The sequence below is a fragment of the Musca domestica genome, unplaced genomic scaffold (genome assembly GCF_030504385.1).
Source record: "Musca domestica strain aabys unplaced genomic scaffold, Musca_domestica.polishedcontigs.V.1.1 17, whole genome shotgun sequence".
NCBI classification, from domain to species: Eukaryota; Metazoa; Arthropoda; class Insecta; order Diptera; family Muscidae; genus Musca; species Musca domestica.
The window spans coordinates 7,653,465-7,669,762 of NW_026712230.1; the positions used below are offsets into that span (position 1 = coordinate 7,653,465).

Genomic DNA, 16,298 nt, shown 5'->3' on the forward strand with positions numbered 1-16,298 from the left:
TGGTATTTTTAAGATTTTAACAGAATTTTTAACGGATTTATTTATTATTATTATTATTTTTTTTTTTTTTTTTTTTGAAAATGGCCAAATTCGTTCCAAATGGTGGAGGGTATTCAAAGTTCGGTCGACCCCGCCAAACTTACAGCTTTTTTATTTGTTTGATTTCTACGATTTATTTCAATTTTTTTAAATATGAAGTTGTTTGTTCCAAAAGTATTAATGAAACTATTAATCAACAATAAAGAAATATATAATGTTTTAACACTGATTTGTTGATGATTTCTAAAAGAAAGAGAATTTGGTTGGTGAGCGGATATTTTTATATAAAAATATTTCTTTTACCCAAAGGTGGAGGGTATTAAAATTTCGACCCGGCCGAACTTGTTGTTATTAATGTTGAAATTTCATATTGCAGGATTTATATAGGGTGTGAAAAATATATGGAAACAACAGACTTACCGGGAATGTATTGAGTTAATCTAATTCACAATTGAATTCTTAGACTTTTTGCGCATCAATTTAATATTAATCGTAAATTTGATGTCATTTAATTGCATTCTATCGGTATTCGATAAAATTACACTTTTATTAATAATTTTGTGACAAAAAAATGTGTTAATTTATTGTTGACACATTGTTTTTTCATTTTGCAATAAACATCAACACCACACGTAATTGCCAACACTTTATCATAAATAATATTTGACACTTTATCGCACCCGTGGACCTCATTCAAATGATTTACAAAAAGACAACAACAAGATGTCATAAATTTCAGTGGCAATAATCCCTAGACCACTTTTATTGGTTAGTGGATTAATATTCGAACAATAATGCTTTAAATGTTGTTATTAATATTTGTATACAATATTTTAACTAAATTTAAAATATATGTATCTTCATATTTGTTCTAGGTAGTTTCGCGCCATTTTTTTAATTGTTACCGCAGCAAAAACAAACAACTTTCTTTAAAGGACCTGTAGCTTTCGTCTGACTGGTATCCGCTTTAAACGTTTACACACTTCCGTGTCCGAGTACCGAATGAAAGCAAGTCTGTGTGTCAATGTGGAAATTCATTCATGTTCTGTTTACAATTCATTCAATAGTAAATGGAGGGAGAGAAAAGGATTTGGTGTGAGAAAAATGACTATAGCAGGGTTTCCAAATGCCCAAAAATTCCCAACTTTAAGAAGCAACGAAAGTAATGAAAAATGCAGATCTATCTCAATTAAATATAACATAGTAGAGGCAAATATATATTTCAAGCAAATTTAATCGACTTCAGTTATGCCAATAATTTTTTGCAATAATAAGCATTTTTAAACACACAATAGCTAGAATTGAAATCATAAATAGTTAGTTACCCTATTTCTCACTGATTCTGCGCACAAAAAATCAGAAGTGATGTTCGGTTTATAATATTCGGTCTTCACCCGGCGTTATCATACGCAGGATATTGACAGGAAAGTTAAGTTGTTTCAAACTGAATTTTTATCGGCTATAAATTAAAGCTAGAGACATGGCACACTCATTGCTCACTGTAATATGTTCATAGTATAATACGTAAAGTGATTTTTATTGTTGACACATTGTTTTTTCATTTTGCAATTAACATCAACACCACACGTAATTGCCAACACTTTATCATAAATAATATTTGACACTTTATCGCACCCGTGGACCTCATTCAAATGATTTACAAAAAGAGAACTACAGAATGTCATAAATTTCAGTGGCAATAATCCCTAGACCACTATTATTGGTTAGTGGATTAATATTCGAACAATAATGCTTTAAATGTTGTTATTAATATTTGTATACAATATTTTAACTAAATTTAAAATATATGTATCTTCATATTTGTTCTAGGTAGTTTCGCGCCATTTTTTTAATTGTTACCGCAGCAAAAACAAACAACTTTCTTTAAAGGACCTGTAGTTTTCGTCTGACAGGTATCCGCTTTAAACGTTTACACACTTCCGTATCCGAGTACCGAATGAAAGCAAGTCTGTGTGTCAATGTGGAAATTCATTCATGTTCTGTTTACAATTCATTCAATAGTAAATGGAGGGAGAGAAAAGGATTTGGTGTGAGAAAAATGACTATAGCAGGGTTTCCAAATGCGCAAAAATTCCCAACTTTAAGAAGCAACGAAAGTAATGAAAAATGCAGATATATCTCAATTAAATATAACATAGTAGAGGCAAATATATATTTCAAGCAAATTTAATCGACTTCAGTTATGCCAATAATTTTTTGCAATAATAAGCATTTTTAAACACACAATAGCTAGAATTGAAATCATAAATAGTTAGTTACCCTATTTCTCACTGATTCTGCGCACAAAAAATCAGAAGTGATGTTCGGTTTATAATTTTCGGTCTTCACCCGGCGTTATCATACGCAGGATATTGACAGGAAAGTTAAGTTGTTTCAAACTGAATTTTTATCGGCTATAAATTAAAGCTAGAGACATGGCACACTCATTGCTCACTGTAATATGTTCATAGTATAATACCATAGACAAATTAAGGTATAGACTAAAAAGTTTTAAAATTTACCCCTTCCGCCAGATGTCACTATGGTTGATCTTGGGACAGTTAAGTCACTCAGGGCATAGACAAATGAAAATATAGACAACGAAAATTTAGTTTTATCTTTTTATCCAGATGGCGCTCATCCTGTTTTGCATAGTCAACATGCTTATTTACGCGTTCAAGCCACTCGACTTCGAAAACACATTTTATCGGTTTTCAAGAATTTTACTTGATTATTCCTGAATTTTTCGATGTCATCACGTACTTTTCACATTTCTGTTATTATGAAACAATTATCAACTGACAAATATCCTACAGTTTTTGTTATTTTTAACATTTTACAATTGAGTGACTTCAAAATTCCCACTCAAAGCCCTGAAACGATATGGACGACATCTGCTGATCCGATTTTTTTCGAAGATAAACGGTGAGAGCATTTCGTTGTCTATATTTTCATTTGTCTATGCTCAGGGCTAGTGAAGTCACTCGACTTCGAAAACAATTTATTCATTTTTCTGCTATTTAAGTTCTATATTTTTATATTTCACGACATAGTTGGGTAATGTCAATGTAAACAAAGTCACTGTTTCGTTTTTAATTGATAAATATTAAACTATCATAAAAATATTCAATATTTTGTATAGTGAGAGAATTGAGTGAGTCTACTGAACCTCTCTTACAGCATGAACGACATCTATTGAAGCACTTTTTTCGAAGATAACAGATGAGACAACTTTTTAGTCTATACTTTAATTTGTCTATGATAATACGTAAAGTGATTCCTCCACATATATTTTAAACATTTTTATAGCATACTTCAAGGCGCTCTCCACAAGATTTAAACAACAGCCTGTTTTTATACACTCATGGTATGGAGGGTATATTAAGTTTGTCAATCCATTTGTAACACCTCCAAATATATATTTAAGGCCCCACACAGTATATATATCTTGATCAGATCCGTCTGTCCCTCTGTGGAAATCACTCTAGCTTCCGAACGAAATGAAGCGGATTGATAAAATTTTACTCAAATATAATATTTGAGCAAAATTTTATGAATCTGCAGGCTTTTTAGTATTGAAAATGGGCCATGTAGGTCCATGCTCATAAAGAAACCCTTGTGTGGAATTTCAGACAATATCAGGGGGGTACAGTTATATGGGGGCTATACGATATCGTGGACCTACATAGATAATTCTCTTTCAAGGGATAAAGTACTCACAAGGAACTCCTTGTGTGGATTATCAGACAATTCTGTTGACAAATATGGGTAAAATCACCAAAATACCGAATATCGGGGGGTACCGTTATATTGGGGGCTATACGATATCATGGGCCTATAGAGACAATTCTCATTCATGTGGTAAAGTGCTCACAAGGAACTCCTTGTGTAGAATTTCAGACAACTCCGTTGAAATATGTGGCTAAAATCATCAAAATACCGAATATCGAGGGGTACCGTTATATGGGAGCTATACGACATCTTGGACCGATATAGTCCATCTTCGAACTTTACTTGCAGACAAAAACAGATCTGTGCAAAATTTTAGCTTCCTATCTTTATTCGTTTTGACTGTAGCGTGATTACAACAGACGGACGGACAGGGCTAAATCGTCTTAGAATTTTACGCTGATCAAGAATATATATACTTCATCAAAGCCACATTTTCCAATGGAATAGTCTGAAATTCTACACAAGGAATTCTTTGTGAGCACTTTAGCCTCTGAAAGGGAATTATTGACAATTATTCAGTATTTTGACAATTTTAGACACATTTTCCAATGGAATTATCTGAAAATTCACACAAGGAGTTCCTTGTGAGTACTTTACCCCTAGACATAGATTTGTCTATATAGGTCCACAAAATCGTATATCCCCCATATATCGGCACCTTCCGATATTAGGTATTTTAAAGATTTTAACAAAATTTTTAATGGATTTTTTTTTTTTTTTTTTGAAAATGTCCTAATTTGTTCCAAATGGTGGAGGGTATTTAAAGTTCGGCCCTGACGAACTTACTGCTTTTTTACTTGTTAACTCTACTTTCATAATTTGCCAAATTCTCCCCGTAAAATTTAATAAAATGGAAATCATAAATCGGGAAGACTAAACAATTAAAAATACTAGACTACGACAACTCTCATTAAGAAATCTTACCATACAGCTGCATCATTCAAATAAAAACTCAACTTTACTATTATTAATAATCATAATAATGATAATAATGTTTTATTTTTTATTTTTAATTCGTCTTAAGTACATTTCTTCATTTATTTACTGCTTTACAATCGATGGAAAGTAGATAATACGAACTTATAGCTCAAACTTAAACTATGTTCCTTAATTCGTAATGTTTAAAAAGATTGGCATACTCCAAGGGGAGTATGGATAATACTTGATCTGCTCGCTATATATGCATTGAAACTTTTTATCGTATAATACTGATTTATAGTTTACATAAAAAAGACGGAAAATATCAAAATATCTTAAAAGTGTTATTTTGTAAAACAAATAGTAGTACAAACTTCTAATAAGAAGCATACAAATATTAAAAAAAAACAGCTGATAGGTATACAAAATGTACCATTAAGGAATCTCAATACGTTGTTGCAGTTTCATAATAAAATGTCATGTATTTTTTGTGTGTTTAAAATGTAAAATAATTGTTCCTTAAGATTACATTCATTTCTGTAAGTTAAAAATAAACTTATATAAAATAAAAAAATATTATTTATATAACAAATAATACAACCTTGTATAAATGAGTATTTCTTTTCATTTGTCTTTGAAAATGTAATTTTCTTTTTTATAAATGCAACTGAACCTAGTTTATAGTACATAATTGAATAATGAGTTTATTGGTTTTCATGCATATTAATACTACACCAGAATGTGAAATAGCGTCCGGGTCAACCAACCTATGGCCTTTTCGATATGTTATAATGAAATTAGCAGATATAAAAGGCTATATCAAAGTCTATTGCCGCTGTTAAAGGTAATTTGTAGTAAAAAATACTGAACTCAGCTTCGAGAAAAGTACACATATCAGGCCGATCCAAGAACCTAATTCATGTAACAAATTGTTTCCGAAGTCTAACATGTAAGAATTATACGTTTTCGTTAAGATATGTTGAGAACATGTATATTTGTCAGGAAACACTTAAATCTAATACTTAAGCGACGTCAATGGACTTACTAAACTATTATTCAAAAATATCTTCTTCCTCCCAGCAGAGGCAGCGGGACCATCAAATGAGTGTGATGAGCTTCGCAGTAGGTTAGTTTGTGAGCATGGACGACACCCACATCGTTCCTGAGCCGGAAAAAGGGGCCGGGTGGTCCCACTACTGAAGCCAGGAAATGTGAATCAAACCCAGAAAGGTGAATCATACAGGCCCCTTACAGGCGGCTCCAGTGTGGTCCACGAATACTAGTGCTACGCAGTGGAAGCACATCCAGATCTGCCCGAACGCTGCCCTGAGAACTGTGACAGGGTGCCTTCTCATGACACCAGTGGACCATCTACATGAGGAGGCGAAAATCCTTCCTTTACGTCAGCATAATCATAAGCTTTCGTTGCAGTACCTGCTTGGGTGTTACCGTGAGGGTCATCGTAACCACCATATGGTGGATACTACTCCAGGCGTGTCAGAAAGGACATACTCGATCTAGAGAGGAAGGTCCAAAGCTATAGGAGAGAACCTCTAGATCGGGAGCCTATCAGGCAGGTCTGAGTGGCATTCATACCGATGCAGTAGCAGATGCCATCAGCAGTTATAGAATGAATACCGTCCAAACCAGGCAAACCAACATCTTGAGATAAATTCAAAAGTAGGAACAATATCCCTAAGGTGGTGCAGCACTTGTGGTGCAGATAAGAAGACCTTGTTGCCCTTCTAAAAGAAAGTCTTACTAGGTCGACCTGTGCTTAGCAATGCGACTACAGTGTGCGTGAGGATTATTCAGACAAGCTAGAATGCCGCCCAAGAACTGCAGGAGACGACGTTCTCTTCTTACGTCACAATAATCATATGATTTTGTTATAGAGCATGTTCGGGATGGCGTGTCAGGAAGAACCTGTATGAGAGTCTCTAATCAAGAAGACTATCTTGGCATTCGTACTGATACAGATTCCATGTACAGTATGAATTCCGTCTTCAGAGTCCATATCCCATCCATTCCAGCTGAAGAACCTCGGCTACCTAGACAAACCAGGGTACTTTCGGGCGCGAATAGATGAAGATGTGCAAAAAGTCTGCCTAGCGTACGACACAGGCCCGCATACTACGCTGCACTTTGGAAAATCTTGTCTACAGTCTTTGAAAGTAGCTGCACTTTTGAGTTTGGAATTAGAATCTGACCAACAGAAAGCAACACGGAACATATTACTGTTACAACAACAAAGTAGAATATAAAAAAGTAAAACTTGCAAAATATTCAAAATTAAAACTCAACCCAATAGATTTTGTCACATAAGCATAGCAAAAATACTTATGAAATTTATGCAAATAAAATTAATTTACCTGCAAAGTTAGGGGACCCATGCAGGGCTTCATTACAAAGATCAATAGAGAAAAGTATGACAATAAGAGAAAATAGTCTTCAGACTAAACAAGAATAATAAAAGCTAAACATAAACCATCAGTTTAACAGATTCGAACAAAAAATGAGAATCTGGTTTAGTATTAAAATGCATATTGGTTTGTAATAAATTAAAACAGGAACTCAAGTTTCAACATTTATTCAGAGGAACCCTTTAATAACTATTGCTCATGTATTGTTAGATAGGCCACTATGCAGGTAAGACTAATCGAAAATTGCAAAATGTAATAAATCGTAATACTATACACACAAACTAACAGTCATTTTACCTCGCATACGAACGAAAAGAGATAAAGAAATTATAAAGAATACGTTTCTATAACTTCAAAACTTGCCCCAAAATAAACACAGCTTCAAGCAATTTTTTTTTTTTGGAAAATGGGAACCATAAACAAAACCGAACATTAAAGGAGTTTTGGTAGTGGGACACATTCACAAAATGTTTGCAAACAATAAAACATTGACGCATATGTAACCCTAAGATGGTAGTAGAAGAAATACTTTCAAGATAGTATTTTTCACGGTTAATTTGTGTCCATGAAGATAAATGAAATATGGAACAATTTCGTCATTAAAATCCCAAAATTCTCGCATGAGAACATATTGTCAACTGCAGGAAAATTGCCCTTGACCTGAAGAAAATCAAATCATTAGTTAGGTTTGGATGAACTGTCATCAGTTTAGATGCCATTTGACAACTACATTACTGGTAATTCAAATTCTTCTCCAAGAATAAACCAAATTACAGCACAGCAATATTTTAAAAGTCGCTGACTATTAAAAACGACTGAACATGTGAAGAAGATGGTTTCGCCTCAACCAATTTTACATCTGGCATAGTATTTCAAACTGATTTGAGATGAACGGTTAGTTCTACATACTCTCTATATAGAATATTATCAATAATTGCGTCTATACATAAATACCGTTTAAAGTTTCCTATGATATTGTCTATTGTGTATCCATTGTCAGTGCCGGAAGTGTTGCTGCCATTTCATTTGTCGATGACTTATTACTGACTTGAGAGTAGACACGCATGCGAGCCTCATGTTCCAATAGGGCTAAACGAATTCGTTGTTCGTGCAATTCACGCATATAACGTAATTTAATATCCTGTTCTTGTTGTTCATGGCGCAATTTCTGTTCGTGTTCCTTGCGAGCAAAATCCATTTCAGCTAAACGTGCACGTTTCATTAAATCAAACAGTTGTTTTTTGAATTTCTCATCTCTAGATGCCGGCGGTGATGGCGGCGGTGTTGACAGGTTGGAAGTGGTATGTGTTGCTGGTTTGTTTTCCATGGGAGCGACATAATTTGCATTGAGATTCGATGTTAAGGGTATCGTCATTGTGACACCAGCTGTAGAGTTTTCCAGATCACCCATCGATGCAGCAGATTCACATTTTTGTCGTTTTATTTTTAAACCTATAACGGGTTTGTCACCCGGCGATTTTATGTCCTTTTCTTTAGCTGGTTTCTCCTTTAATTTTGGTAACACTTTTCTTTTCTTCACGGGCACCACTTCATTTATGGTTTCGCTAATTTGTTGAAATTCTAAATTCTGAGATTCGGCCGAGGTGGATGGCGATAGAGCTAATGTCGATGTAGGTTGGGTATCTTCACTGTTACTGGTATTATTGAAAAGGGTTGCAGGTAAAGCGGCCAAGGGTGTATCATCTTCTTCGTCCAAATCGTCGAGCAGTTCTTTTTTAATTTGTATTGCTGAGTTACGGGTCTGACTACGTGTGCCACCAATGGCTGGCTCCTTTAACATTTCCTCCATAAACTCAAGCATTTGTAAACCTTCCAGCATGTTTGTAGATTTTGGATTTTTCTGTTGATATTCTTTTTTAGCTGAATTCTTCATGCTGCGCCACTGCACCTGTATTTGTTCCATCGAACGATGACGGAAATTTAATGCATTGAAGCTTGTTTTTGGGGTAAGAGAAATGAAGATGTTAATTTTTAAAGAGCAACGAAATAAAATGTGCGTAACTTACTGCTTGGTAACGTGTAACCACGCCAAACGCTTCGATTTAATTGATTTGGCATCGACTGATTTATTTTCCACAAATTCCACCTTTGGTTTAATGATTTCCACTAAGAGGCCCTGAAAAGGAGAACAACATATAAAAATTATTCGATCTCTTTCAATGAAATTTACGTATTAAGTCGAAGGAAGTTAAATTATAGATTAAATAAATAAATTCACAACTGAACATATATATAACTGAACTATATATATAAAAATCTTAGCACAAAAACTTTTTACGCAGTCAGTGTTAGATCAATTCAATTTGTAGAAAGAAAAGATTTACATCAGGAGTCAGAAACTGAAAGTTTCGAATGGAAATTTTTAAATGAATAAATGTCTCCAGTTGATGTTATTATTTCATAATATGATATAGGTATATCGGGATTGCTTTTGAATTGTTATAGAAAAATATTCCATAAGCTTGTCATATATACATACTATCGTTTGTTTCGTCCCTGTAATTCCACAATCCGTTTCACTTCACACAAATATTTCTGTATTCAAAAAGAATGATGCGATGAGCGAGTTGCTGCTTGAAAACTAATATCTAAATCCATTCTCAGACTCAAGCAACTCTGAACGTAACACAATGTGAGCTTTTGTAGAGTATTCTCAGAATGCCATGTCAGCAAAAAGATACCATGAAATGTGAGTGAAAAACGTTGGATATACAGGGTGAGATGAAAAAATTGCAACCAACTTCAGACTGCTGTCATTTCTAAGCCACTTGTCCGACAGCTGTTAAAATTATTCCAGTGACAGCTCATTGTATTTTTTTACAAGCGTACAAAAGCATTTTGGTGACAATTTTCCAGAAAAAAAAATTTATTCGTGATGGAATTCAAGCGTGACAGTGTGATTTTTTTATATTTGGCTGGAAAACCACAAGTGACTATCGTTAGAGCACTCCAGCATTTAAATGTGAATAACGGTAACGATAAAATGGACGGTAGGGAACAGCAACATCAGCAGAAATGGTTCAAAAAGTAAAGAAGCCACTTGATCGAAACCCGCGTCACAGTGGCCGAAAAATGGCTCGTGAGCTGGACATATCGCAATATTCCATTCGGCAATTATTGGAAAATGAGCTCGTTGTAAAGCCATTGAAATTGAAAGTTCAAGAACTTACACCGCAACAGAAAGAAAATAGACTCAAAAGAGCTAAAGAGTTGTTTCGCTTGGTCGAAAGTGGTCACTCTCCGCTCGTATTAATCGACCTTGGTATCAGAATAAAAAATTCTGGAGGGTGTATTAAAGTATTGGGCAAGCAAACATTCTCGCTTCATTTCCAGCGGACAATGGCCGAAAAAATCCCCGGTTGCCAATCCGTTGGACTATTGCGTCTGGAGAATTTTGGAAAGCAAACGAACAAATCTAAACTTATTCCAAAATTTGATGCTATTTCCGACATGTTTTGCTTTCATTCAATAAAATTAAAAGAAATGTAAAAATTATGGCGTTTGACTTTGTTGCAGTTTTTTTATCTCACCCTGTACATTAGAAACTTTATGATTTAGAAACTGCACGATTTAAAAGAGCAAAGATAATGGGCATATGAATACGAATTAAATTTACTAAACATAGAAACATAATCGATTTTAATTTTTTTTTTCTAAGACTATGCATTTTTTACGAAGAAAGTGTTGAAACTTCAATTGTCTTCGGTTATGACCTCTTTTAAAGTAAACAAGAATAGGTCAACTATTTCCACAGAATTTTATTATATTATAAGGCTTAATATAAATGTTCATAACTCAGAAAAAAAGACGTGGAACTTGTATTCAAATAACCAAGATTTGAATAAAATGGTTGAATGGTAGAAATTGGATCCTTAATAAAATTTCTAGTCTGCTACAGCTGTCATTTATCCAAATAACGAAAATCTGAATGTACCGTTATATTAGAATTATACCTAAATATGGACCGATATTTGAACACCAAACAACTTGGGAGTGCTACAAACAATTATGCCAAATTTCATTCATACATCTTTCAAATTTTAGCCTATAGTTTGCCTCTTAAATTTAGTATTTTCAACTGAACAAGAGGCTTTAAAAATGGCAGATTAATTACAATCTATATCTCATGGTAGAGGGTGTAACTAAATTGTTGAAATGGCCTGAATATATGGAAGTTTTCGCAGGTTTCTTTTCATCTTTAAAAATATGCCAAGAATTAACGCACATGTTTAAGCGCCATCTACTGGCCTACTCGCATAACGATAATATACAGCTTGTTATTGTTTGTACAGTTGAACACGGAAATCTGAATAAATACCCAATTTAATATTGAACAAACAAATTTCTTTTCACTACCAAAAAAATCACATTCTTACAAAAAATCCAATAAGAACAAACACTGACCAAAAATGAGGTAGGTATCCCTTGTCCATATTGAATGGTGGCAAAACGATTTAACTACAACTTAACATTCACACCGATAACACATTCTCACAAACATTCGCAGTATTTCTTATAGACATTTTACTTAAAAACGCCTGCATACATAAAATATCTTTGGTATCCTGTCAAGTATAGTGGAAGACATTACAAGTGAAAAAGCTGAAATGGTCAACTTACACGCTCAGCTTCCTCCCAGTTGAGGGAACGTTTTTTTCGCACCGATTTCTTTTTGCCCGTGGACGACTCTTCCGTTTCACCCGTTTCATTGTCGACAGACTCATCCACTTTTGCAAAGGTTTTCAATTCCGAACTAAACTCACTACCATTTTCATTTTTTACACAACTACCGTTGCCATCATCTAAATCCTCATCAGCTTCCGGAAATTGATCGAAATCCTCTTCGTTTTCAGATTTCGGCGTCTCTGGCGGCGGTGGAGCTTGTGGTATAGCGGGCTCCACCTTCGTTCCCCCAAGAGTTGCGGAAATTTTCAATGGTGTTACCAAAGGACTCGGACTCCCATTTACGTTCGGCTCCAATTTCATTTTTGATTTTTTCCGTTTATATTGTTTTGTTGCCGTTGAAAGCTTAATTTTGTAGCAGTTTTGTTTCTGCCCAAGAGAAATACAAATTTTTCTTCGTTTTTTTTCTTCCTTCAAACTTTGATTTTTTGTTTATATATGCTCCAACTCCAACATTAGGGTTGTATGAATCGACAAACGACCTATCGAATGTTTATAGCAAAACAGAGCTGTTATCGATACGAACGATAACTTTGCGTAATGTGTAACCGATACTTGCATATAGAAATCCGTTGGCATTTTTAATTTAAATCTATATAGATAATTGATGTTGTCGGACAAATAAATCTTTTTTCATTAATACAAGTTTCATTTAAATATGAACTGTCCGATAAGCAAATGCCAGATTCATTCAGATTTAGATTCAATCTTGTGGAGTAACACAAAAATTCCATTCTTGTTGTTTCGCGTGTTTTCCGCAATATAAGAATTTTGTTAAAAAAAAGAAAAATAAACAAAACCTACTGTTGCATATTTAAAAGTCTATCTCCAGCACAGAGTAGCATTTTTCTAGTTTAGAACGAAGCTACCTCCTTAATACAATTTGTTTCTTTTGGTGCCCTTATTCTGTCAGAACATATACATATTTTGTGTTTATGTGTGATTTTTTTTAATGAACAATACAATAATTTGAAATTATTTCAAATTCGGTTGCAAAATAAATGCATACTTTTGACGTTAATGGGCAACACATTGTACAATTTTGGGATAAAACTGCATTGTCCTACTATTTTAGATTTAATCTTGTGGAGCAATACCAAAATTTCAGTCTTGTTGTTTCGCGGGTTATCCACAATATAAGAATATTGTTTAAAAAAAAAGAAAAATAAACAAAAACAACTATTGCCTATTTAAAAGTCTATCTCCAGCATAGAGTAGCATTTTTCTAGTTTCTTTGAAGTTAAGTAACCTTTGTTATTGAGCCATGTGTCAGACCATCTTTCCTTTATATTTTAACGTAAAGTTTACTGAATTTTGCTCTGTTCTAGAACCCACAAGAATCTACTTGTTTTGCGATTTTTTTTTTCGATATCATAAAGGGAAAATCAGTTTTGTAACAGACCTTTGACATGGTATTTTAGTCCAACCAAGAAGCCTGTGCATATCATATTCAGTTAACCTTCGGGCGGCTTAAATTAAACTTCAGTGGCAATCTTTCCCATTTCGCTATTGAAGATTTATAACTGCAGTCTATATGATGATGTTGACCAGTACTCTGATAATATCAATAAGAAACGAGACAGACTTCTTATATAAAGTGGACACAGAAGTTAAAAATTAAAATTTAGGGGTTTACAAAGATACGTCATATGCAAGCACAGCGTCTACATTATTAAAAAATCTGAAGACTCTGTTACAGAACCAGCAAGTATCAACTAGTTGTGCAATTTTCTTTATATCATAAAGGAACAATCGGTTGTAGTAAAAATTTTAAAATCCTTGCTGTTCTGGAACAGGACATATATCAAAATGTTGTACGAGTGGCTACATAAAACCCGTCTTTGTCAATATATGGTCTGTTCCAGAATTGCAAGAATGTAAAAGTTTTTACTAAGATAACCGATTTTCCCTTTAAGATATTGGAGAAATTTGCAAAACTAGTAGGTTCTGGAACAGACTTATAAATAGCGTCAGATGTAGATGACTACCGCCTAAATATATTTTTGGTGCCCATATTCTGTTTTGAAAAAATGTTTGAAATTATGCAACAGAAATACATTTTTCCACATTAACTTGCAAAAAATGTATAGTTTTAGAATAAAACAATTGGTCTGCTCCAGTACCTACAGGAATCTACTAATATTGAATTTTTTACTTTCTTGCAATTCTGGAACAGACCAAATATTGTCCCTCAGTCTTAGATTCAATTTTGTGGAAAAATCCAATATTTCATACATGTTTTGTGGTGTTTCCCATTGCAAAATTGAAAAAAAAAATTAAAAAGAAAATTAAATAAACAAAATCAGTTTTTGCATGTTTGAAGGTATATTTGACATAATAAGACTCCAGAGGTATAGCTAAGCTAAGTGCTATACCAAATCTCTTTGAGAAAATTCTTAGTGATACGCTGTCCTTTTAAGTCTCCTCTGTATTATCCAACTTTCAGCACGGTTTCGAAAAAAATCGCTTAACTATTACAAATGTTTAGAACTAACTATTGTAAACGATGGTTTTAAAAATAGAATGCAGTCAGACACTATCTACATGGATTTCGGAAAAGCATTTGACAAGGTTAATCATGATCTGCTGCTTCTGAAACTTGATAAGATGGATTTCATTAATTGTCTGGTGAAATGGTTCAAGTCTTATTTATCAGGAAGAATGCAAAAGGAAACATTTAACAATGCTACTTCAAAAACTATTCTATCCTATCCTCAGCAATGGTGAACAAAGCTAATCTACAATAGGATTTATAAAAAGATGGAGCAAGGAGATTACGGACCCCCTAGTCACAAAACAACTATATATTTCCTCTGTTCGAAGTTTATTGAATATGGCTCTATTGTTCTGGCTCACCTTTTATGCAATGCACTCTAATTTCTAACCAATTCTATTGTTCGCTTTGCGTAGTCATGGGTGGAGTCATGAAACATTTCCCTTTTATGAAACCAGACTTAATATATGCAAACTTCCTTCATTGAAAAATCTACAGAACATTATACATCTCATAATTTAGTGATGAGCAGAATTTCGATAAATGTTTCCAATAGACGTACAAGGAATTTCCAACTGCTTCAGCCCAATATTTGGTCTGTTCCAGAACACCAAAAATGTGAAAGTTTTTACTACGATAACGGATCTTCCTTTATGATTTGGAGAAAATAGCAAAACTAGTAAATTTAAAAGCTATTATAGGAATAAATATGCAAATAATGATCCACTGGGTTTCCTAGCCGTCTAATTCAATCAATTTTACAATAATTGATCTATCTGAAAATAAAAATATTTTAAAAAGGGATATTAATTTTGCAATTAAATTCTTAATATAATCTGTATGCACCATTATATAATTACCTTCTGTAATTATAATTATTCTGTAGAACAAAGCTAACCCCTAAATACAATTTGTTTATACCCTCCACCCATGGTACAATAAAAAAGTAAGGTAGAACTACCACCTGATTACAATTTCATTCGTCATTCGCGCTTTTGACTCATTGTCAATAATATCAAATAAACAAATAATATCAAATAAATAAAAACAACTTGTTGCATATAATTTTTAATAATTCTGACAGGAAGCAGGCCTTTGCCTCAGGGCTGCATTTCTCTAGTTTTACGAAGCTGTTCTATGTTCTTTTTGTACCATGCCCTCCACCATAGTATGGAGGGTACATTAAGACCCCACAAAGTATATATATTCTTGATCAGCATAAAATTCTATGTCGATTTAGCGATGTCCGTCCGTGGAAATAACTCTAGTTTCCGAACGAAATGAAGTAGATTGATAAAATTTTACTCAAATGTATATTATATCTGCAGGACTTTTGGTATTGAAAAAGGGTCATGTAGGTCCACGTTTTGGTGTAGCCCCACATATAATTTTGATGATTTTAGCGACATTATTTACAGAATTGTTACAAATATATTATTTGAATTTCGAAATGGATACTACAGCTTAATACAGAAAATTGTCTGTGCAGGTCCACGTCTTGGTATAGCCGCATATAACGGTACCTCCCGATATTCGGTATTTTGATGATTTTAGCGAATTATTCACGGAATAGTTTCAAATTTATTATTTGAATTTCGAAATGATACTACAGTCTAAGACAGAAAATTTTCTGTGCAGGTCCAGGTTTTATAACACCCATGGTGCCTCCCTATACTCGGTATTTTAATGATTTTAGCTACATTATAAACAGATTTTTTCAAGTTTCGCATTAGAATATTGAATTGTGCTCCACGTCGTCGTATAGACCTTAATATGCGGCTACATTCTTTTTTTAACGGATTTTATATTTTTGAAAATTGCCAAGATTGTATTCAAAGGGTATTCAAAGTTCGGTCCGGCCGAACTTACAGCTTTTTTAATTGTTTCTATATCATGAAGATAAAATCGAGTATAGTAGTAAAAACGTTTTACATTCTTGCAGTTCTGGAACAGACATTTGTCAATTTTATAATTTGGGATTTGGATTA

At 33.7% G+C, this 16,298-nt stretch overlaps 1 protein-coding gene across 1 annotated transcript; it reads right to left on the bottom strand.

Moving 5' to 3' along the window:
• Window positions 1–6,783: 6,783 nt before the first annotated feature.
• On the bottom strand, window positions 6,784–12,271 carry LOC131801619 (uncharacterized). Its single transcript, XM_059120456.1, has 3 exons — window positions 11,754–12,271; window positions 9,140–9,249; window positions 6,784–9,067 (listed from the first exon to the last, which is right to left on the bottom strand). The coding sequence occupies exons 1-3, from the start codon at window positions 12,117–12,119 to the stop codon at window positions 8,092–8,094; spliced, it is 1,452 nt and encodes a 483-aa protein (XP_058976439.1). The 5' UTR covers window positions 12,120–12,271; the 3' UTR covers window positions 6,784–8,091.
• Window positions 12,272–16,298: the final 4,027 nt, after the last annotated feature.